The sequence below is a fragment of the Pogoniulus pusillus genome, chromosome 11, assembly GCF_015220805.1.
Source record: "Pogoniulus pusillus isolate bPogPus1 chromosome 11, bPogPus1.pri, whole genome shotgun sequence".
Lineage (NCBI taxonomy): Eukaryota > Metazoa > Chordata > Aves > Piciformes > Lybiidae > Pogoniulus > Pogoniulus pusillus.
The window spans coordinates 9,001,316-9,023,793 of NC_087274.1; the positions used below are offsets into that span (position 1 = coordinate 9,001,316).

Here is a 22,478-nt window from a genome sequence, read left to right on the forward strand (position 1 = left end):
CTTTCTGTGTAGCTAATGTGAGACCAAGTTTGTCATTTGGTTGTTAGTCATGAAGGTAGTGCTGGCAGCCAAAGCATTTCATAGCAAATCACTATTTCACTTGGGAAGCTGTTTCACAGCACACTGAATACCTCAACATGCCACTGCAGTTTTGAAGGTGTTAAACCAAGGCTTTCTTACAGGGAGGAATAACCCACCCAAACTTAATTTGTGCCACCAGTAACAGACAGATAGGAGGATTATTTACCAAGATGTCACTTTAAAGGAAACCTTAGGCAAGGGTTAGAAGTTTGTGTCTCAGTCAGAAATCCTGGGCACCACATTTGCCATGCAGTGGGAATCCCTGGCTGGAGTGATCTAGAGGAGGCTGTGAGCTCTGTGTCATTGGGATGCTGCTGCCTGCCCTAAAACAGTTGTAATTTCTCAACATGCACTTGCAGAAGGTGCAGCTTCCTCTGCCTGTCTTCTGGGTTGTGCTCTGCTTATTTCTGGTGTCTTAATGAGGTAAACTTTTCACCTGACAAGTAAGGAGAGGGGGGGAAAAAAAAGGGAAATAGAAAAGTCTGAGCTAAAGTGCCTGGAATTTTGGAAAGAAGGTAGGAGTCTGGACTACAACTAAGAAAAAGCAGGGTGGGGAAGAAGCAGATGCAGGAATGTATCAGAAAGAGACATGAATCCAACTTTTTAACTTTGATTATTACGCAGGGTCTGGCCCAGGACCAGTGTGCCTGCTGGAAAAAGACAGGGACATTGGGAACTGAAAGGGGGGACGGGGATGGGAAGTAAAGAGCAGATGTTATCCTCATCTGTATCCTGTTCTTATGGACTCTGAACTCTTCCTCTCCCCATTCCCTTAGTGCCAGCAGCAAAATTTACCATCAAACTGCTTGTTTCAGTGACATGCCAGACTGCAGCTGGTCACCATTGCTCCCATCTATTCTCTCTTCTTTTCGGACTGTGGAAAGCTGTGCTGCTTGGTATGCCTCAGAAGTCTGGAGGAACATAACTTGAGTGCTTTGGCTCATGGTCTCAGAGCAGGACCAGGACAGTGTCTGTCCCCCTGTCTGCAGCACTGGTAAGGCCACAATTTGGGTACTGTGTTTAGTTTTGGGCTCCTGACTAGAAGGAAGGCATTGAGGTGCTGGAGCATGTCCAGAGAAGGGAAACAAAGCCGGTAAGGAATCTCCAGAGCAGGTTCTCTGAGAAGCAGAACTGGGGCTGTTCAGCCTGGGGAAAAGAAAGCTGAGGGGAGATCTTCTTACTCTCCACAAGTCCCTGAGAGGAGGTTGTAGTGAGGTGGGTGTTGGTCTCTTCACTTGTGACTAAGGAGAAAGGAGGATAGCAAATGGTCTCAGCTTGCACCAGGGGAAGTTTAGTTTGGGCCTTAGAAGAAACTTCTTTGCTGAAAGGGTTCTCAAAGACTAAAACAGGCTCCTGAGGGAGGTGGTTGAATGCCCATCCCTGGAGGTGTTTAAAAGATGCAGCTGTGGTGCTCAGTGATAAGGTTTAGCACCAGACTGGATAGAGCTAGGTAATGGTTGGACTCAATGATCTTCAAGGTTTTTTTCAACCAAAATGATTCTATATCTGATATTTTTGGGAAAGAAGAGACTTTCATATGCCCTGCTTAGCAGATGAGAAGAAAAAACAAGAGATATGGCCACCATGGTGTGTTTTCAGGGACAGATCAAAGTGGACGAGGGCCATGTCCTGGATTTTAATCCAGTTTCTCTTTCATAATCTTTGGTCTATATTTTCAAAGAGGAACTGTTAATAGCTGATTTTGGTATTAAGTCACAAAATATATTTCATTGGAAGAGGCCTTCAAGATCATCCAGTCCAATCTTTCCAAAGTTCTGCAAAGTTATTTTGGTTTCCTCTCACAGAGGGCTTTGGATCCTGTTTTAGTTTAACCATCTGTGGCCAACCTGCTATGTCTATAGCATAAGTGTGAGAGGGAGTGCCTTCAAAACTAGAAGTGTTTTGCATCTCTGCTCCCTTTCATCCTGATCTCAGAGCTGCTGTTGGTTATTACTTGTGCTATAGCTGTCTCCTCAGTCAAATCCAAAACTCTTTGACACTTGTGGAAGGGACCTTTGGAAAGGGATGACATTCTCCTGAAAGCTCAGCAAAATACTCCTGGAGAAAAGGCTCACAACTGCAGCTATTGTTCCTGCCTGGCAGCCAGGCAGGGCCTGGTGCTGCTCTAGGAAGTCATCTGTCTTCTAGAGGAAGTTCTGCTGGGTGTTGCAGAGGCTTTGGGGCATTTCCATGAACAGTGGAGTTGCTGATCTCTTTTCTTGCAAGAGGAGAATTTGTTTGCACACCATCTAGGTGAGGCCTCACCTGGAGTACAGTGTACAGTTCTGGGTTTCCCAGTTCAAGAAGGACAGGGAACTGCTTGGGAGAGTACAGTAAAGGGATATAAAAATGATTAAGGGACTGGAATATTTATTTCACGAAGAAAGGCTGAGCAACTTGAGCATTTTTGAGTGAAAGAAGAGAAGATGGAGGGGGGATCTTATCAGTGGCTATAACTACTTGAAGGGTAGGTGTCAAGAGGATGTGGGCAGTGTTTCTTTGGTGTTGCCTAGCTAAGGTAACCGACGCAGGCTTGAACTTCAGAAGTTCCATTTAAACATGATGAGGAACTTACTTATTTTGAGGGTGGTAGAACACTGGAATAGGTTGCCCAGAGAAGTGATGGACCCTCCAGCTCTGGAGTAATTCAAAGCTTGCTTGGATGCTGTCCTGTGCAGCCTGCTCTGTCAGGAGAGTTGAATTTAAATCATCTCCAGTGGTCCTTTCCAACCTCTATCATTCTCTGATCCTGTATTGAGGCTGAGGATTTATATTGTATCCAGGGCCCAAACTGGCATGAGCCACTCCAGCAGTGGTGAAGAGTAGGTCCTCTAGTAGGGCAGGCTCATTCTTAGAGTTGCAGCAGGCATGTCTGTTGCTAACCATGACCTTGAAGTCCAAGTGGTAAAGGATCAAAATTATGGCTACAGTCTATGTCTGTGGAGTGCAGAAGATAATCCTTCCTCATTCTTGCTCTTGGTCTTTCTTCTGCTTCAAGGGCAGTGCCCTTAAGGCAGGGATTGCCTTACAGGATGTCTGCAGGAGGCTTTGCACAAGAGGGTCTCCAAGTAGGGATGCTGTGCAAGCACTGAACTGTGCAGCACCTCTGGGATACAGACCTGCAGGTGGCATGGAAACCAGAGGGAAAGGCATCCAGCAAAGCTTTGTTCAGCTGTCCACTTGCTGTATTTGTTTTTCAAGCAGTGCACTCAATTCAGGAAGAAGTAATTCTAATAGAGGCTTTACTGCATATTAACTGAAATTACCATCTGTCTGCAAGTCACCAGTGCCAAGCAACAAAAGACTCCTTCACAGTGGCTTCTTTAACTGTTTTTCTGAGCAGAGTTTATGGTTTTGAAAGGCAGCTTTGCCAGAAAAGACGTTGCTTTCCTTTTGTTAATGGATAGATGTGATGCCAGACTAGTCAATTATTTACCTACTGTTATTACACTACAGTGATAAGCATAAACAATTACATTTTGTGATTGTTATGGCTCAAGCACGTTCCTTCCTGTTCTGTTATCTTACTGTACCAGATTATCAGGGAAATCACAAACATCCAAGTGGAGGTTTTGTAGGTATATGAGATTTGGAAACCAAAACCAGTGGTAAAACTTACCTAGGCCAATGACATAATGGGGCAATGAATGTTAGTGCTGAGACTTGAGGTAGATCCCTGGACCTTGTTACATTACCCTCCTGATTTCCCAGAACATGAGATAAAATACATAATAGTTCTCTGATGAAAAGCTGCTTCTGTCCATGCATGTGTCTGAAGAAACACTCCAGGCTTTTCTGTGTTCATAGCATCTGGTTTTAGCTCGTGTCTTCTCACTCATTTCTCATGCTGTGCTTCTGGATAAAGTTCTGGCTAGAGTTAATATCCTGGGTTGGTATTTCTGTCTGGTGTCAGAGATTGGATCAAACTAGCAGAGACGAAAGTTCACGTTGGAAGTTCTCTCACTGGGAAGCCAAAGTGAAGGCCCTTTCAGGAGTGAAGTTTGTAGGACATGTCAATACAGTCTAATAAGGATCTTGATTGAAATGATGTCAGTGAAGCAAACCACAGCTGCCTGTCCAGCCCTCAGGTTAGTTGTAAGTTGATTGTGCTTTGAACACAGTTGTGTAAGGAACTTGAAAATTTTGCCTTAAACACAAATGGGTGCATGTGCAGGAGCAGGCTGGCAGTCAGCTGCTACAAGTGCTCAAGAGGGTCTGCAAGTGGCTTCCAGAATATCTTGGAATCAACCAGGTTGGAAGAGACCTCCAAGATCATCCAGTCCAACCTATCACCCAGCCCTGTCCAATCAACTAGACCATGGCACCAAGTGCCTCCTCCAGGCTTTTTTTGAACATCTCCAGGAACACAAGAGAAGAAGGTTCTGTAGTCCTCAAAGAAAAATTAATTCCTACAGCATATTTCTGGGTGAGAGGAGAAATTCCTCATTGAAGCCATAAACTAATAGCTTTTTTTTTTTTTATCAGGTACTTTATTTGTAAATCAAAGAAGTTAGTGAAAGCTCTCTCTAGAAACTAAAACTCAAACCAGTTCTTGGATACTGAATTTATTTGCCTGTTCCTTGGAAATTCCCTTGTAGGTGTTTGAGGAACTGGGTGGTGGCACTCACAGCAACACTGAAAATGAAACAAAAAACATACAAAACAAAGGATGAGAACAGGCCTAGAGGACCTGGGAACTGATTTATTCTCACAGCTAGGTTAGAAAAATCTCTCGGGTTACAGTTGGTTAGTTCTCAAGATGCTTGTTTCAATGTCATGGATAAAGCTTCTGGGTCTTTACACTGCCTTGGACTATGCAGGAGGCGGGGACAGGCTCTTCTCACTTGCTCCCTGTGATAGGACAAGGAGCAATGGGTGTAAATTGCAGCAAAAAAGGTTCTTGCCTCAACACAAGGGGGAACTTCATTACTGCAAGGGTCACAGAGCACTGGAACAGGCTTCCCAGAGAAGTGGTGGAGTCTCCTTCTCTGGAGCCTTTCAAGGCCTGTCTGGATGTGTTCCTCTGTGATCTATGTTAGATAGTATTGTGCTGCTCTGGCAGGGAGGTTGGACTCGATGATCTCTTTGGGTCCTTTCCAGCCCCTAACATCCTGTGAGCCTGTGATGCTGAGTTGCTGATTGGGATTGCATGATTTAAAGACGCCTTTCATGCACGGCTGTGTCATCCTCTTCCCTCTTTTTCGCCTGTCTGTGGCACAGTTCCTCAGAAGAATGAATGTAAACCTGCATAAAAAAATGTTTTGAGCCTACAAGGGCAGATGTTTTGGGCAGCAGAGGCATGGAGATTATACTGGAGTTGTCTTTCCACTTTCTCAATACACAGCAAATTTTTCTCACTGCTTTTGAAGAAGTTTATTGCCTATTCAATGATACCTTTAGCCAACTACCTCTGAGCCAGTTGAATACTGAAATCCTTTTTTTTTTTTTCCTCTCAGAAATTCCACCTATGAACTTTTCTCCCATTTTGAAACTGAGAGAGAAGAAGAACATGTGTAAAGACTCTTGTCACATCAGAACGGGAAAGGCTTTATGGAGAGACCACACTGAGCCTGCGCAGGTTAAAAGGTGAGAGGTGAGGTGAGCACATCCCCCATAGAGGAGACTGTGGAAATTAATCAGACTAAGGGACTGAGAAAAAGTCTGGGCAGGATCATCTTGAGTTCAAAATGAGGACTCAGATCCCTTCTCAGAGGAGACATTTGCTAGCCACTTCACTGAAACTGGGTAGAAAGTTCAGAGGAAACTGTATTCAATGACAGTGTCTCAGATACCTGTAGGTGCATTGTAAGTAGTGTTCTCAACTTTCTGGAATTCTGGTTTCAGATTTAAAGAGAGGTTTTAAAAACAATTTATTTGTATTACTTCCCTCAGTCACCTGCCATCAGAAATTGTGGGAGAAGTCCAGTTTGAGAGACAGGGATCTGCTGGACAGAGTCTAGAGAGAGGATGATTAGGGGGCAGGCAGGCATGCCTGATGAGGAGAGGCTGAGGGACCTGGGACTTTTTAGTCTGGAGAAGAGAAGACTGAGAGGGGATTTAAATGTTTGTAAATATCTGAGGGCTAGTCAGGGGTGGGGAAGGGTAGGGAACAGTCTCTGCTCCCTTGGTCCTTGTGATAGGGCAAGGAGCAATGAGTGTAAGGTGCAGCACAAGAGGTTCCACCTCAGCACAAGGGGCAACTTCTTTACTGTAAGCGTCACAGAGCAGTGAATAGGCTGCCCAGAGAAGCTGTGGAGTCTCCTTCTCTGGAGCCTTTCAAGGCCTGCCTGCATGTGTTCCTCTGTGGACTGTGAGGTCCTGCTCTGCAGGAGGGTTGGATTTGATTATTTCTTTGGGTCCCTTCCAACCACTAATATCCTGTGAGCCTGTGAAGATAGTGGTCTCAGAATCTGGGAGCAGGAAAGGGAAAGGCAACATGGAAAGGAAATCTTGCAGCTGCCTTGATAATGCTCCTTTGAGGATATTCTGGTGTGCTATCTGTGCTGAGCCCCAGTCAGTTGGGACCCTTCTTCGCCTTTCCCTGAGCCTGATTGCTATAGGATGTGTTGCCAGCTGCAGATTCCAAGCAGGCACACTAAGAGCAGAGATTGTCCCCTCTCCTTACCCTCCTTTTCACTGACAATAGAGTTCTTCCTGCTGAGCATACATGTGTCTTCTGGCATTGCTCAGGCATTCCAACAGTCATAAATAGGAAGTGAAGCTATTTGTGGCCAGCTTCACACAGTGCTTTTCTCCTGCTGGGTGTGAGTTTAGCAGTCTGGACTACGTTGGAATGGCAACCAACCATTTGTTTCTAACATAAGCTTTCTGTAATCACTGCTGAACAGCCTGAGAGCCAGGGTGGCAGCCTGTAATGGAGATATTGCAGTTCGAGGGCCTACTGAGAAAGTGCCTGCATCACCTTGTGTCATCCCTAGGAACTGAGGTATGCATCTCTTACCTTGCTGATGTCAATATTTACCTTCTCCTTCAGAGAGCTAGAAGCCTTGTATACATGCTGGAGGTGATCTTTCCAGGCAAGTGCAGGTGTTACCTGAAGGAAGGGCACAAGATAAAGGAAATAAAGAAGCTTTCCACCTGCCTTATTAGTCCCTGCCGAGAAGATAAGCTGAAGCACAGAAGACCACAGTGTGTGTGAAATACTGCAGAACAGGTCCTTGAAGCCTTCATTTCATGGTCAGAGCTAATAAATAACATTTTCTCTATTAAAGAAAGTGTCTGATTGAAAAATGAATACCTACAGTGTGAATCTCAAACTGCCATGACAAGGATATTGAGCATTATCTTACTCTCTGCCCTCCCTCTGATCCTGGCTGCTGCTGCCAGGCTGTGACAGGCAGCAGTTCAGCTGAGCAGCAGAGCTGCTGAGTCATGAATGTTTCGGCAGGTTATCTCTCATCACCAATCCCTGCCCAGGGCACAGGCTGAGCTCAGTGCTGTAGGTTGTTGTTCTATGCTGGAGCTTTCTGAGACAAGTTGCTAGCAGACCCAGGAGCAGATCTCAAACCCAGACCACTGATCTCTCTTGCAATACACAGGTTTGCTACACTCGTTCCTCGGAAAGCAGGTTCCTGTGAGGTTTTTATAGGAGTGTGGCTTTTACCCTGCTTTGCAGCTGTGGGCTCCCATGCAGGAGCGTGGACTTGCCTTGTCTGGGCGACTGAGTGCCTGCCAGCATGTGAAATGAAAGTGAAAATGCAAGTTACTTAACAAAACGGGAGAAGCTGCTGAGCAGCAGGTCCACACTCGAGGATCCAAGTGGCTTCTGCATCTCCTGTGGAGGGCTCTGGAGGAGGACCTGAACGAACTGGAGCTGGCCAGGCTGCTTGGGTGAATGGAGAAGGGAAGAGGTGAGACACCTTCTTCAGATGTAAATAACTCTTGAGGTACTTCAGCTGTCATCCTTCTTTAAGGAGTCTTCTCTTGCAGCTGATCTCTCTTCTTGCAGCTGATCTCTCTTCTTGCAGCTGATCTCTCTTCTTGCAGCTGATCTCTCTTCTTGCAGCTGATCTCTCTTCTTGCAGCTGATCTCTCTTCTTGCAGCTGATCTCTCTTCTTGCAGCTGATCTCTCTTCTTGCAGCTGATCTCTCTTCTTGCAGCTGATCTCTCTTCTTGCAGCTGATCTCTCTTCTTGCAGCTGATCTCTCTTCTTGCAGCTGATCTCTCTTCTTGCAGCTGATCTCTCTTCTTGCAGCTCCTTGCTGTTTCCTCTTTTTAAGTAGGTATTTAGAAGCAGGTGCTAAAAAGCTGTAAGGAGGAATGTGTATGACTTGAGTACTTGAACTTGACAAATCATGTTGCTTTCCACCTCCCTGCCTGCCAGTTTCCATGCAGCTCTGCACTGCTTTCACACTGCTTCTGTGAAGGTGTCCTGGAGTCCTGTACTCCTAAATTCCTCTCCTGCCCGGACTTCGGGAAGAAGAGGGAAAGCTGCCTGGTTTCCCTCCCCCCTCGCCTGCCCTGCAGCCGGGAAGGGGGGGACGACTGCCCCGTGAGTTCCCGCGCTGGAATCAGGCCGGGATTGGCCATGTGCTTTCGCGCCTAAGGTGTGGTAACTCTGCCCTTTGTCTAGCGAAGGTTATAAATGCTGGGGGTCGTCCTGCCTTTGGGGTTCCCGCTTTGGAGTTTGCCTGTGCCTGGACGTATGTGCCTGCCTGAGCTCACACACTCTCCTCGCCTTGACTGCAGAGACCTTCAAAGGGATTGCTTTCCTATTGACACCTTTGTGTGCCTAACGACCCTTAACCATTCCCCTGCAGCCGCTGGAAGGAAGACGAAGACAGACCGCAGGAATCAGCCTGAGTGAGTTATTTGGCTTAGCTTAATTTAGTAAGAAACCACTATTAATTAATAGCTAACGCCTTTTCCAACTTCTGGCTCCCAAAATAGTCAGATTATTGATAGTATCCCTGTAGCATAATTCTCATGTGACTGAATCTGCTTATTAAGGGAGGTTATTCTTCCCCTGTACTCAGCACTGCTCAGGCCACACCTTGAGTACTGTGTCCAGTTCTGGGCCCCTCAATTCAAGAAGGATGTTGAGGTGCTGGAACATGTCCAGAGAAGGGCAACAAAGCTGGTGAGGGGCCTGGAGCACAAATCCTATGAGGAGAGGTTGAGGGAGCTGGGCCTGTTTAGCCTGGAGAAGAGGAGGCTCAGGGGTGATCTTATTACTGTCTACAACTACCTGAAGGGGCATTGTAGCCAGGTGGGGGGTGGCCTCTTCTCCCAGGTAACCAGCAATAGAACAAGGGGACACAGTCTCAAGTTGTGCCAGGGTAGGTATAGGCTGGATATTAGGAAGAAGTTCTTCACAGAGAGAGTGATTTCCCATTGGAATGGGCTGCCCAGGGAGGGGGTGGAGGCACCGTCCCTGAGGGTCTTCAAGAAAAGCCTGGATGAGGCACTTGGTGCCATGGTCTAGTTGACTGGTTAGGGCTGGGTGATAGGTTGGACTGGATGATCTTGGAGGTCTCTTCCAACCTGGTTGATTCTATGATTCTAAACTGAATTAATCTTTGTATATATAGTTGTGGGGGCAGGTTTTTGGGAAAAGAAAAATTAACTATTTTTGATAAATTCCTGACTCGGCCACATATTAATTCCTGCTCTCCGCAACAGAAGGCAGAAAGCCAAGAGCTTCATTTTGGTGCATGTGTGAGCAACCACAGTAGTGATGGAATGAATCTAGGAGAGCCTTTTCATCTTCATGTAATTCCTTGTAGCTCCTTAGCATATTTTGCTAATATCTCCTTTTCCAGAGTTGCCATCTGTCATATTTACAAATAAAAGACAAATTGCCAGGAGGGTTGTGATAGAAATCTTTGCAGCTCTCCCTCCTGTTTGGTGAGAAACTAACCCAATCTGAATTGTAGTTGCTACTCTGTTCCCAGAAGGGACCTATGGGGACCTGGCAGCTCTGTGTTCAGAACAAAACAAAGAAAAGAACAAAACAAAGAACCAAACCAGAAAGCATCAGTCAGTAAGGGTGCTGGTTTTAAAACAAATCAAACCAGTGGAACAGTTCTCTCTGCTTTCCTTCATGTACTGCAAGCAGAAAGCTGGGTCACTGGGTGCTTTCAGGGTTTTTGCAGAGATTCCTCATGTCAAGCAGTGTCCTGCTAGTTGCTTTTAGCTCTGGCTTGTTGGTACTGTGGAAAAAAAGCCCTGTTTCCATAGCCTCACTATAGAAATGGCTGTTTTATCCCTTCCTCTCATTTTATTTTCATTATTTTAATGGCAAAAGCTGCCTGAGGTTGGTGTTCAGCAGATTAAATAGATGAAAGTGATACTGACAGCAAATGCAAATGCAACTATTAGATAAAGTCTAATCCCTTTCCAGGAAAGGACTTGAAGTAGAAAATACAATCTGTAGGATCTTATGAAATGCTTTGGATTTTATTTTGTTGCTTCCCTTCCTTCCTTCAATAGTATTATTTTCTCCAAACTATTTGAAGCTTCAGTCCTCTCTGCAGGCTGGTCAGGTTACCTGATAAATCCTTTTCTGAAACGTGTGTTGCATTATTCCACCAAGACAGATCTGCCTGGCCATATAAGCCACACACTGAAATGCTGATAATGCCAGAAAACTCCAGGGTGCGTGGCCAAAAGCGAGTGAAGAGGCAGGGAAAAGCAATTGGAGGACAGCACTGGATCTTGTGGGTCCATGATTGCAACTCAGAGCTGGCTGGAGGAGGAAGCATATCTAAACTCTAGGGCAGCAACCCCCACGGCTGGGACTTTCTGCCCCTGTACTCTGCACTGGTTAGACCACACCTTGAGTACTGTGTTCAGTTCTGGGCCCCCCAGTTTAGGAAGGACACTGAGATGCTTGAGTGTGTCCAGAGAAGGGCGACGAGGCTGGGGAGAGGCCTTGAGCACAGCCCTACGAGGAGAGCCTGAGGGAGCTGGGATTGGTTAGCCTGGAGAAGAGGAGGCTCAGGGGTGACCTTATTGCTGTCTACAACTACCTGAGGGGTGGTTGTGGCCAGGAGGAGGTTGCTCTCTTCTCTCAGGTGGCCAGCACCAGAACGAGAGGACACAGCCTCGGGCTGCGCCAGGGGAGATTTAGGCTGGAGGTGAGGAGAAAGTTCTTCCCTGAGAGAGTCATTGGACACTGGAATGGGCTGCCCGGGGAGGTGGTGGAGTTGACGTCCCTGGAGCTGTTCAAGGCAAGGTTGGATGTGGCACTTGGTGCCATGGTCTAGTTTTGAGCTCTGTGGTAAAGGGTTGGACTTGATGATCTATGAGGTCTCTTCCAACCCTGATGATGCTGTGACTTCAGGGGACCTTCTGCTGCAGCTGTGTGTGGGTGACTGATGTTTGGCATGGAAGCTCCAGATCCCCGTGTGTTACTTTACTCATCCATTACTTGCAGCTGCTTGCTGCTCATGGTTTGGCATGGGTGTGTTACAGCACTGCAGCCACCTTCTAGCTACGAAAAACAAAGGTTGCTATTGTCTTGAAAAGGCAAGCAGGCAGGCAAAAAAAGTGATGAAATAAACACACTCTTTGGATAGACAGTATAATTTCAGATTGAGTTCTTCCAAAGTGACAGCAGGAGGGGGCTAGGACAGCTGAATGCTCTCAGAAACCTGCCCAAAAAAGGGGGGCTGTGAGACAGACTGGGGGGGAGTGAGGGAGCGCAGGGATTTGATGGCGTTTAAAAACGGAGCAGGAAGGAATGAGAGTGGGACTGAACGTCACTAGAGAAAGAGGAGAGAGATGTCTTTGAAGTAGAACAAGAGGAGGGCAAAGAATGAGGTAAGAAGACAGACTGAGCAAAGGCAGAACGATAGAGACTTCAAGCTTGAAAACTACCGGGGGTTGGGGTGCCGCGAGAGAAAGCCCCAGGCTGTTCTTAGGCTCTGGGCAAAAGACGCTGCTGGATGCGCTGCAGCCGGGCTGCGAGGACTGCATCAGGCTGTCGGACGTGCTCCAAGGAAGACAAGGAGGTATATTTCCCGGGGGCTGTTTAAGAGACTTCTACATGTTGCTCTTAGGGACACAGTTTAGTGGTGGGCTGGGCAGTGCTGGGGCAATGGCTGGGCTCGATTTTAAGCGTCTTTTCCGAGCTGAATGGTTCCGCGGCCGGTGACAGTGCCTTGGCACTCTGCTGGCCCGCAGGGGAAGGCGGATGGGCGCTGCTGTGCGCCGCTGCTTTGCGGAGCAGCAGACGGAGTGAGGAGTAGCGCCTGAAATGGTTCTGATTTATCTGGTTCGGAGAAACTCATCTAAAACCACAAAGATGGGAACTATTTTCAGATGTAGGGAAGAGGACAAGAGAAGATGCTGTGGTCATCTGATGCTCTGAGCGCTGTTAGTGTTGGTGGGGCGGGAGGAAGGTCTCGCAGGAGGTACAGGTGAGAAGCAGGCACTGTGCAGAGTGGAGGCATTGATCCCTCGTGTGGTGTGAAGTGGAAGTGATCCCAGCGGTGCTAGTAGTTCTAGGGCTTTGTCCTCACGGGGTACTGCAGAAGCGCCCCAGACTTCATTCCACAAGGAATTTTGCAGATCACATCCCATGGTCTCCTGTACCTGTGTGCAGCTGGAAAGGGCTTGCTTTGAGGGCTGTGTTCCTCTTGTCTCACCTCGATCTGCGAATCCAGTGGGAGTCAGCAGTTCTAAGCTAGCACAGAGCACAATAGAGGATCAATTATTAACTTCTGTCGAAGTTAATAATTGATCCCTTAATTAGGGATTAAGGGAAGGAGCAGTTTGTTTTTCCAGAGGCAGGCTAATGAGAAAAGTGAGGTGAATTTTCTTTTCCATAGGTTTTTCTCTCTGCTTTGGAAAGTGAAACTTGTTTTACTAGAAAAACACATTTCACAATGCTGTAATGAGGATGTTGTGGTGTTTGCAGGATCATACTCCAGAGGGTGCTGAGCGACACAGAGGGGAAAAAGCTGCCCCCTTAATAGGGGGCATTCTGCAGTGCAGTTCCTTTAGAGTCACTCTAAAGTCAGGACTTCAACAACAAAATTAGAACCTCACATTGCTTTAGCAATAGAGAATTACAAGGAGGCATTTAAGCATTTACTCACAAATTATTGTTACCTACTCGTGGGGCTTAGCCACACTTCAGACAGTGCCCAAATGCTTTCAGGGGACTCTCTCTTGTTGGGTGTTGAATCTTCCTGGCTTCTGGGGAAAGGATGCAGAAATCTCTGATCTTGTCTCCTGGCTTCTTCTGGGTGATCTGTGTGTATGTCCATGAACTCTAAGCAGGACCTTCAGGTGCAGAGGGCAGATGTTGTGCAGTCTCAGCACCATGTCATGCTGGCCACGCAGGCTGATGGTGTGCATGCATCCAAAGTCTGCTCCTGGTAACTGGCGGCAGTGCAGTTTAGCAGGCAAGCAGTGAGGCAGTGTACAACGGCAGCAGTGCTGTGCACAGCAGAGAGAGCAGGCACAGAGCAGGGAAGCAGAAGCAGGTTGTTCACCTGCCTATCTCCTTTTATCAATGTGGGCCAAGATTAATTGCTCTTTGGACACAAGAGTAGCCAATCAGGATGGCAGTCAGCCAAACCATACCATATTAGGCAAAGCCATAGGCTCACTTTTCCCTAATTTGGGAAAAGCAGGGGCCTTGCACTAGGCAGGCACAAGCAAAGTGTGTGTGCCTTACACCACAGGGCCATGGGCAGGCCAGAACCAGTGGCTCCAGGTCCTTTTGCATCCATTTCCTCGTGTGCCTCTCTGGCAGAGCAGAAAAACATGCCTAGGCAAGGCAGGACATGTGGAAGCCTATTTTGGGCCTATCAGGCCTACCACAACAATAGCAATGGTGGTTTGCATTGTGTGTTTTATGTCTGAGTGCAAGCCAGTGATCAGTAAAGATAAAACTTCCAAAACAAAGATTTCTTGTCCCATAGAGAAACAATGGTGGGCTGCCAGAGAAGATTGGTACCGGTGCAGACTCCTGCAGCAGTAGCCTTTTTAACAAAGAAAGCAAAAGTCACAGTACTGTGAGAGGAAACAAAGAAATGCAGTCTCGTTTACCCTTTTCATCTTTAACAGTTCTATATATTCTTGGCACCTTAATTCAAGAGAGATGCTGAGGTGCTGGAATATATCCAGAGAAGGGCAATGAAGCTGGTGAGGGGCCTGGAGCACAGCCCTGTGAGGAGAGGCTGAGGGAGCTGGGGGTGTTTGGCCTGCAGAAGAGGAGGCTCAGGGCAGACCTCATTGCTGTCTGCAACTACCTGAAGGGAGGCGCTAACCAGGTGGGGTTGGTCTCTTCTGCCAGACAACCAGCAACAGAACAAGGGGACTGTACAGTCTCAAGTTGTGTTGGGGGAAGTATAGGCTGGATGTTAGGAGGAAGTTGTTGGCAGAGAGAGTGATTGGCATTGGAATGGGCTGCCCAGGGAGGTGGTGGAGTTGTAGTCCCTGGAGGTGTTGAAGCAGCGCCTGGCTGAGGCACTTGGTGCCATGGTCTAGTTGACTGGACAGGGCTGGATGCTAGGTTGGACTGGATGATGTTAGAGGTCTCTTCCAACCTGCTCGATTCTATGATTCTATTCTAAGATGCCCTTTAAAGTGAGCCTGACCATATGGAGATTGCATTTTGAAACACAGGCTGCATTTAATGGCAGACATTAGGAAAGAGACTGGCTGTGATGAAATGTTAGAGAAGACACACGTACAGGTCCTTGCTAGAATCAGAATGCACCTAACAATGTTCTGCAACAAGGGAAAGAGGCAGTGCTGCACTGCAAGAAAATGAGTGTTTCATCAGTATTCATAGCATATGCTGACAGTCTGTCAGTGAAATGCTGCAGTCCATTTGCATGCAGAGCAATGCTCCCTTAAATAGGAAAATAAAGGAGGAGTTAGTCCTGGCAGAGGAAATGTTTCAGACTCTTTCCTTATACTAAAAATTCAGCAGCCTTGATATGATTGGTGATTTTTAGAGAGAGATCCAGGAGATGAATTAACCACAAATGAAATAAAAAGTAGTATTTCAAGGAAATTTTGATGAAAATTCAGGATTTCACCGGAGTAAATTTCTGAATTTTTTAGAGTTTTCAGTAAAAGTCCTCTCCTATGAGACTCTGCACCTGAAGTGCTGTATCCAGTTCTGGAGTCCCTGTTAAAAGAGGGATGTGGACCATGCTGGAGCGTGTCCAGAGAAGGGCCATAAGGATGATCAGAGGGCTGGAGCTGCTCTGCAATGAGGAGAGACTGAGGGAGTTGGAGCTGTTCAGTCTGCAGAAGAGGAGGCTCTGAGGTGACCTTCTTGTGGCCTTCCAGTATCTAAAGGGGGCCTACAAAAAAGCTGGGGAGGGACTTTTCAGGATATCAGGGAGTGACAGGACTAGGGGGAATGGGTCAAGCAAAGCACTTATTTAGCACAAACCATCTTCCTTGTCTAATTCTTTGTGTGTATTGAAAGTGACAGCAAGTCAAGATACTACTTGCTGTATGTGCTATTGAGTGATGTGTGCAGGGCCACTGCCCTGAGGAGCCTGGAGGGTCTGGATATGGATCCTCCTGCTCATAAGGCTCAGGAGGATTTTCCTTTTTCCTGCAGACAGGATTTGTGTCTTCTAATGCCAAAACTGCCCCAGAGATCATAGAATTGACACAGTTGGAAGGGACCTCAAGGATCATCTAGTTCCAACCCCTCTGCCATGGGCAGGGACACCTCACACTAGATCAGGCTGCTCAGAACCCCCATCCAGCCTGGCCTTAAAGACCTCCAGGGATGAGGCTTCCACCATCTCCCTGGGCAACCTGTTCTAGGGTCTCCCCACCCTAAAGATAAAGGGGTGCAAGTGTGGCATTTGCAAAGGCCTTCTCTGGGCACAGCAGCAGCTGAGCAGCAGGGACTACTTCTTTCCTGCATTCCAGCTATCTTAGCTAGAAGAAGTTTTGCACTCTTGGCCTGGAAACCTTCTTTTTGACTGGATAGAGATAATAAAGATAATGGATGTTAAGTGCTGCATTTTGTGTCCAAACAGGGAGAAGACTGAAGGAGGAGTCTGGTGAGCATCCCCTGGGATTGTGGAACATCTAAGAGGGCATCCAGCACTGCTGGAACTGAGCTCCTGGGGCAACCCGATGGACTCTCTCCAGTCCATGCTGTTATGTTTTCTGCTTCTGACTGTTGCTCCCGGTTCCAGTGAGTCCCTCTTTTTGATCTTGTTATTTTCCACTCCATGATTAGTAGCTAGAACCCTTTAAGCTCTTATTAGAAGGCTCAGTTGTGTCCAGTTAGAACTGAGATCACAAAATCACTGGAATGAATCAACCTTCAGCTTCTTAATTGCCTTTCTTGTCTGACCTATGGCAGTCCCCTGACTTAAGAAGGGTAACTTCTTGGGTCTGTCTGAAGTCAGATGAGGTAGGTCCTCTCTCAAAGCATGGCTCTTTATCAGAGCAGCTGGAATGAGTGAAACTCCTTTGTCAGCTCTCAGCACGCAGCACTCCCAGCAGGCTGCTGGTGCCTTTTCACTTGGCTAGGAAAGTGTTGCCTGCAGGAATCCTGAACTGGGTCAGTGGCAGTGACCTAGGACATTGTAGCCAGCTGTATGTGAGCTGGTAGCTCAGACGTGACCTTCATTTGTTCTGGGTTCTGGATGTCTGCTGGAAATATACCTACTAGGGTTGCACCAAGGAGTTTTGGAAGGAAAGGGAACAAGAACGGATGATTCACCTGAGCTTGTTTGGGCTTAAGACCTCTTATCTTAACAAGAGAAATGTCATTTCCCAAGCTGCCAGCAGTAGGAGAATTCTATCCTGTTTCTACAGCCAAAATTATTCTGGGGAGTGAGCCTAGTACCAAACCATGGCTGGGTTTGGCCACCAAAACTCATCCTATTGTCTTGCCCTAAAGGTCTGGTGAGAAAAGTGGTAGAAAATGTTTCTGTGTTTTCTCATAGGTGTTGCCATGCCCAGTGCCAAACAGGATGAGAGGACACCAGGCTCTTTCCCTGGCGAAACAGCTGTGACAGTCTATCTCTGCAGGGGCTGCGAGCGCAGTGTGTGCGACACACGGAATTATGAAAGCTATGAAAAAATCATTGATACACAAAATGAGACAACTTCACATGGAGCATTTCGTTTGGAGACCACCAAGACATGCATCAGGCTGTGCTATCAGCACCCAACATATATTCCTGAAGGAGTACTTGCCATTGTCTGGCAAAGACCCGATGGAATAGGAGACTTGTGTGGCACTGTGAATTCTGAAGGTATGCTCTCCAGGAGTCAACACAGGAGAAACATATATCTCATTATGAAACTGAACTGTTATATGTTTGGGCAGACAGATAGGGGTAGAGCAAACTAACTTGTCCAAATGAGTTTCTTTTACAGAAGAAGTCACTAAGACATTCACAAAATAATTTATCTCATGCTAAATGCTGCTGAAAACTGCAGTAGTAACTCATGTTACTCTGGGTCGAGGCAATTCCAAGCACAAATGCAGGCTGGGCAGTGAGTGGCTGGAGAGCAGCCCTGAGGAGAGGCACTTGAGGGTGCTGGTGGACGAGAAGCTCAACATGAGCCAGCAGTGTGCACCTGCAGCCCAGAAAGCCAAGCAGAGCCTGGGCTGCAGCGGGAGAAGTGTGGCCAGCAGGGCCAGGGAGGTGATTCTCCCACTCTACTCCACTCTGCTGAGACCCCACCTGGAGTACTGCATCCAGTTCTGAGGTCCATATTACAAGAGGGATGTGGAGATGCTGGAGTGTGTCCAGAGAAGGGCCACGAGGACGCTCAGAGGGCTGCAGCAGCTCTGCTGTGAGGACAGACTGAAAGAGTTGGGGCTGTGCAGTCTGGAGAAGAGAAGGCTCCCAGGTGACCTTCTTGTGGCCTTACAGCATCTGAAGGGGGGCTACAAGTAAGCTGGGGAGGGACCTTTCAGGCTACCAGGGAGTGACAGGACTAGGGGGAATGGAGCAAAGCTGGAGATGGAGAGATTCAGATTGATGTGAGGAGGAAGTTGTTCAGCATGAGAGTGGTGAGAGGCTGGAATGGGTTGCCAAGGGAGGTGGTTGAGACTCCATGCCTGGAAGTGTTTCAGGCCAGGCTGGATGAGGCTCTGAGCCTGATCTGGGGTAGGCTGTCCCTGCCCATGGTAGGGGAGTTGGAACTAAATGATCCTTGTGGTCCCTTCCAACCCTGACCAATTCTATACTCTGACCTGTAAAGATTACTTCTTTGTTTGTTTTTTTTTGGTAGTTTTCCCTTTTTTCAGCCTTCTAAACTCTTCAACTTTTTTTTAACTCTTGTTTGATGATTCCGTAAATGATCCATATGGAAAACTCTCTTTCAGCTTCCTCAGAAAATGTAATGGGTAGCATCACTGAAACTTGCTGTGAAGCAGAGATAAAAGTCACTCAGTACAACATGCACCTGAAGTGCTACACTGAAAAGGTAGCTAACAAAGACAGAAAACTAAGTGCTGACACCCCCGAGGAAGAAAATAATCGAGGTAAATCTCTTCATGTCTGTTTACTCTTTGCTGTAAGAGAGCTTTGCCCAGGCACCTTGATGTGAGAGAGCTTTACACAGAGAGGGATCAGATGCACCAGACCTGCACATGCTGTAGCCATCCAAACTCAGGGACTTTCCCCTAGCCTGCGTAGTAGCCCAGTCCTGGAAATATATATCCATAGGTAAGGTAGAGGTTTCTGTAACCATAGTAATGTAGCTATAGGTACAGGGATGTAGAGGTAAAGTGGTAGCTGATGGAAGTGTGGAAGTTTCCAGTAATTCCAGTTACTAGTAAATGATAGATGAGACTTTGTCCTCCAGATGAGGAGGACATTTATTACTCACTATTAATTTATGTGCAAATTTCTGTCACTGGAGAAAGCCCTGTCATCTTCCTTACTGGATTGAGACAGGAAAACAGTATTTATCCTTTTCTAAGGTGGGGCCTTAGTAGGAGAATGGCTCTTAGCTTTTTGCTGTGTTCATTGGGGTTTTTCCTTTGGTAATTTCTGAATGTGTGCTGGAGGATTCTATTATTTCTCTTCCAAATTAGACAGGTATTAAAATAACCTTTCTAGATATATGTTTAAATTCTGGTGTGTTGCAGTCTTTAAAAAAAGTCAAAATGCATTTCCTGAGTGGCCTCTAAACCTATCATGGGCTGCCTCTGCCTTCTTGTCCTGGCCAGATCCTTGGTTCTGAAATGCACTCTGCAGATACCGTCCAGAACAATGCTGTCCTGAAAAACATTCTTCCAGCTGCTTTTTTCTATGTACTGCATGTCTTGTTTTAGCAGAAGAACTGGCTGAAATAGCAAGATCACTAAAAGACTTCTCAGAGCTATTGACCACTTTCTGTTTTGAGGATACATCGCTTAGTTGGGTTATTTCAGTTGAGATAGACATTCAAGCATATCTCTTGTGGCGTCTTCATTAAGATATCCCAAGCTAGAGGCTGGCTGTTCTCTCACTCATCAGTTCCTTTCTCTCATTATCAGCTTTGAGTACTGTGCCACACCTTGAGTACTGTGTCCTCACCTTGAGTGCTGTGTCCAGTTCTGGGCTTCTCAATTCAAGAGAGATATTGAGATGCTGGAACGTGTCCAGAGAAGGGAGATGAAGCTGGTGAGGGGCCTGGAGCACAGCCCTGTGAGGAGAGGCTGAGGGAGCTGGGGATGTTTGGCCTGGAGAAGAGGAGGCTAAGGACACACCTCGTTGCTGTCTACAACTACCTGAAGGGAGGCTGTAGTCAGGTGGGGTTGGTCTCTTCTGCCAGGCAACCAGCAACAGAAGAATGGGACACAGCCTCAAGTTGTGGCAGGGGAGGTCTAGGCTGGATGTTAGGAGGAAGTTGTTGTCAGAGAGAGTGATTGGCATTGGAATGGGCTGCCCAGGGAGGTGGTGGAGTTGCTGTACCTGGAGATGTTGAAGCAAAGCCTGGCTGAGGCACTTAGTGCCATGGTCTAGTTGATTGGCTAGGGCTGGATGCTAGGTTGGCCTGGATGATGTTAGAGGTCTCTTCCAACCTGGCTGATTCTGAGATTCTTTTGTGTATACATGTCAGAACCTCCAGGCCCAGTTCTTTCTAGCTGGTGCTCATGAGGCACGCTCATTACTTGGCAAACCTGTTTGTTTCACTTGGACTTCTTATTTTCTTTTACTCAGCAGAGAGAGCTCAGTCTGTCACTGATGAACAGAGCAGCAGCAGTGTCATTGTCGCCCCAGCAGTGGTTACGTTTGTAGTGTGCGGAGCAGCCCTGGCAGTGTATTGTGCTCGACGCAGGAGGAGTGGTCGAGGTACAGCCTGACAAAATGTGCTTCCTGTGGGTCTCATGCCTTAGAGGCTGCTCGTGGAGGGGTTTCTTCTCAATCTCATTTCATTAACGTTGTTCCTCAGGGTGCTAAATGATATTCACTGTGAAGGGGAGGTTGGGCTAACAGCTGGTATCACCTTCTGCATTTCGTGCATAGTCCCCAGTCAGCTGCTTTTACTATGAAAGATAAGCATAGAATAAGCTTCCTCACTGATGGAAAAATGCAGCCAAGCCATGGCACTGCTCAGCCTTACCTCAGTGGATCCATTTCCTTGGAACACTCTCAGACTGCAGCTTCCTCTGCAGAGTCCAGCACAAGAGACTGCAAAACATTCAGGTGTGGGCTAGCAGGTTAGGTGAATGCTTCCCACTCACAGCTCTGCCCACTAAAGACTCAATTTTAAGTTTAGAAATAATATTTTCCTAAATACATCCAAGAAAAGAGTTTGACTTGAAAACCAATATGCATGGAATGGATTGAAGCTTCAGGAGGGCAGATTTAGACTAGGGATTAATAAGAAATTTACACTGAAGGTAAGGAGCCACTGCATCAGGTTGCCCAGGGAGGTTGTTGCTGCCTCCCTGGAGGTGTTCAAAGCCAGGCTGGATGAAGCCTTGACCAGTCTGTGCTGCTGGTCTGTTGCTAATGTCAGGGGGATTGGAACTAGATGATCTTTAAGGTCCCTTCCAACCCAAACCATTCTGTGAATCCATAAACGTGAATAAAATCTTTTGGAAGTATCAAATTCCTCTGTATTGCCCTCTGCTGTTCCCTCCTCCCTCACAGCACAAGAGCTGCACTATTCCTAAAGTGAGATGATCTTAAACCAGCTCTTACTTCTAAAATGCTTGTGCTGTAACAGAGTATAGGAATTGGTATTTTCTTGCTGTTGTTTTCCCAGAACCGGTCGTAATCTATCAGCTTTTTAATGGTAAGTTTGGGGTTAAGCTAATGATGGTAAATGTTGAAATCCATTCAATGGCAGGAGGATATTCCATGAAGGACCAAATGTGCTTACCAGGACCATGTTTTATGGATACCCATTTCTTCCCTGCATCAAGTCTGAGTCAATAGATTTTAGCCCCTGCATGACTGTGCAGTGGTCTCAGTACTGTGCTGATCACTTACTTCCACCAGCCAGCCCTTGCCCCTGTCCTACAGCTTCCCTCCATCCTGTGGGCAGCTTGGCTGTGGGGTTTGTGGCACCTTATGTAATGCCAGAAGCTGTGTAATGCTCTCCTGGTCCATCCTTTAGAAACAAGCATTGGTTGTTTCTTTTTCAGAGCCTAAGCTCTTCCCCGAGGTCCTGCCCTGTGGTATGATGCTCAGGGAGGTTTCAGGCCTGTCCTAGAGCCTCTCTAAGGCAAAGTCTGATGTGGCCACAGCAAGCAGGGCAGGGTTTCTGGAGAGACACCAAGAACCTGCTGGACAATTGAGCTGCAATCCTTTTACTTTATAGGACAAGAGGCCATCCATAAGTGGCTGCCCCAAGGACTTTGTGCTCCACATTTCCAGGACTAATTACAATGAATTGTATCATCTTTTTCCTTGAAATCAACCTGTGCCTTTGGTTGCCTTGCAGGTATTTTCCTCTTCAGTTCTGAAGCTGTTGGGCTCCCAACATACCTCACACCTATCTGAGAGACATCTACAGATGAGTGCACCAGGCCACTGTGCCAGCATCCTCCTCCTCAGTGCTGACATACAGCCTTGGGCTGAAGAGCCAGAGCTCATTTTATACAAGACACCTTCACCAAATACAACCATTCCCTGGGGCCTGTGGCTGCCACAGCTGTGCAACTTCACAGGCAACACAAAAAGCTTCCTGAATCTCCCACATTCTGCTGGTACTTCGCTGAGGATGGAAGTCATTGCGATGTGTGGCTGGCTCAGCAGCACAGGCTGAAATGAGATGAATTCTCACAATGGATTTCACGACTGAATCTCTCAGTTCATCTGAAATAGAGAGCTGCATCTGTGCTCACGAGGGATATGCTGAACCCTAAGGCAGATGCCCTCTTCCTGTCTTCCATTTTGTAACGTGGCAGTGTGCCCATAGGCCTTAATTTTTTACCTCCCAGGTGGTCTCTAAATCCAATAAACTATTTTTGTACCTTTGA

At 47.0% G+C, this 22,478-nt stretch overlaps 1 protein-coding gene across 8 annotated transcripts; it reads left to right on the forward strand.

Annotated features, from left to right (window-relative positions):
* Positions 1–959: 959 nt before the first annotated feature.
* LOC135179289 (uncharacterized) lies at positions 960–22,478 on the forward strand. 8 transcript variants are annotated; one of them, XM_064150908.1, is made up of 9 exons: positions 960–1,075; positions 5,538–5,667; positions 7,076–7,952; positions 8,863–8,905; positions 16,069–16,229; positions 16,990–17,301; positions 18,384–18,542; positions 20,212–20,340; positions 21,941–22,478. In XM_064150908.1, the coding sequence occupies exons 5-9, from the start codon at positions 16,169–16,171 to the stop codon at positions 21,997–21,999; spliced, it is 720 nt and encodes a 239-aa protein (XP_064006978.1). In that variant the 5' UTR covers positions 960–1,075; positions 5,538–5,667; positions 7,076–7,952; positions 8,863–8,905; positions 16,069–16,168; the 3' UTR covers positions 22,000–22,478. The 8 variants fall into 8 exon arrangements, with proteins under 8 accessions (XP_064006978.1, XP_064006973.1, XP_064006972.1 ...); XM_064150903.1 differs by lacking the exon at positions 7,076–7,952 and having other exon boundaries at positions 5,538–5,679; positions 20,209–20,340; XM_064150902.1 differs by lacking the exon at positions 7,076–7,952 and having other exon boundaries at positions 5,538–5,674; positions 20,209–20,340.

Bases quoted from the DNA above. Each gene is read 5' to 3' on its own strand.
- LOC135179289 (XM_064150903.1), top strand. From the start codon at position 16,169: ATGGACTCTCTCCAGTCCATGCTGTTATGTTTTCTGCTTCTGACTGTT. The intron at 17,302-18,383 runs GTATGCTCTCCA...ACTCTCTTTCAG, and splicing joins TGGCACTGTGAATTCTGAAG to CTTCCTCAGAAAATGTAATG. The intron at 18,543-20,208 runs GTAAATCTCTTC...TCTTTTACTCAG, and splicing joins CGAGGAAGAAAATAATCGAG to CAGAGAGAGCTCAGTCTGTC.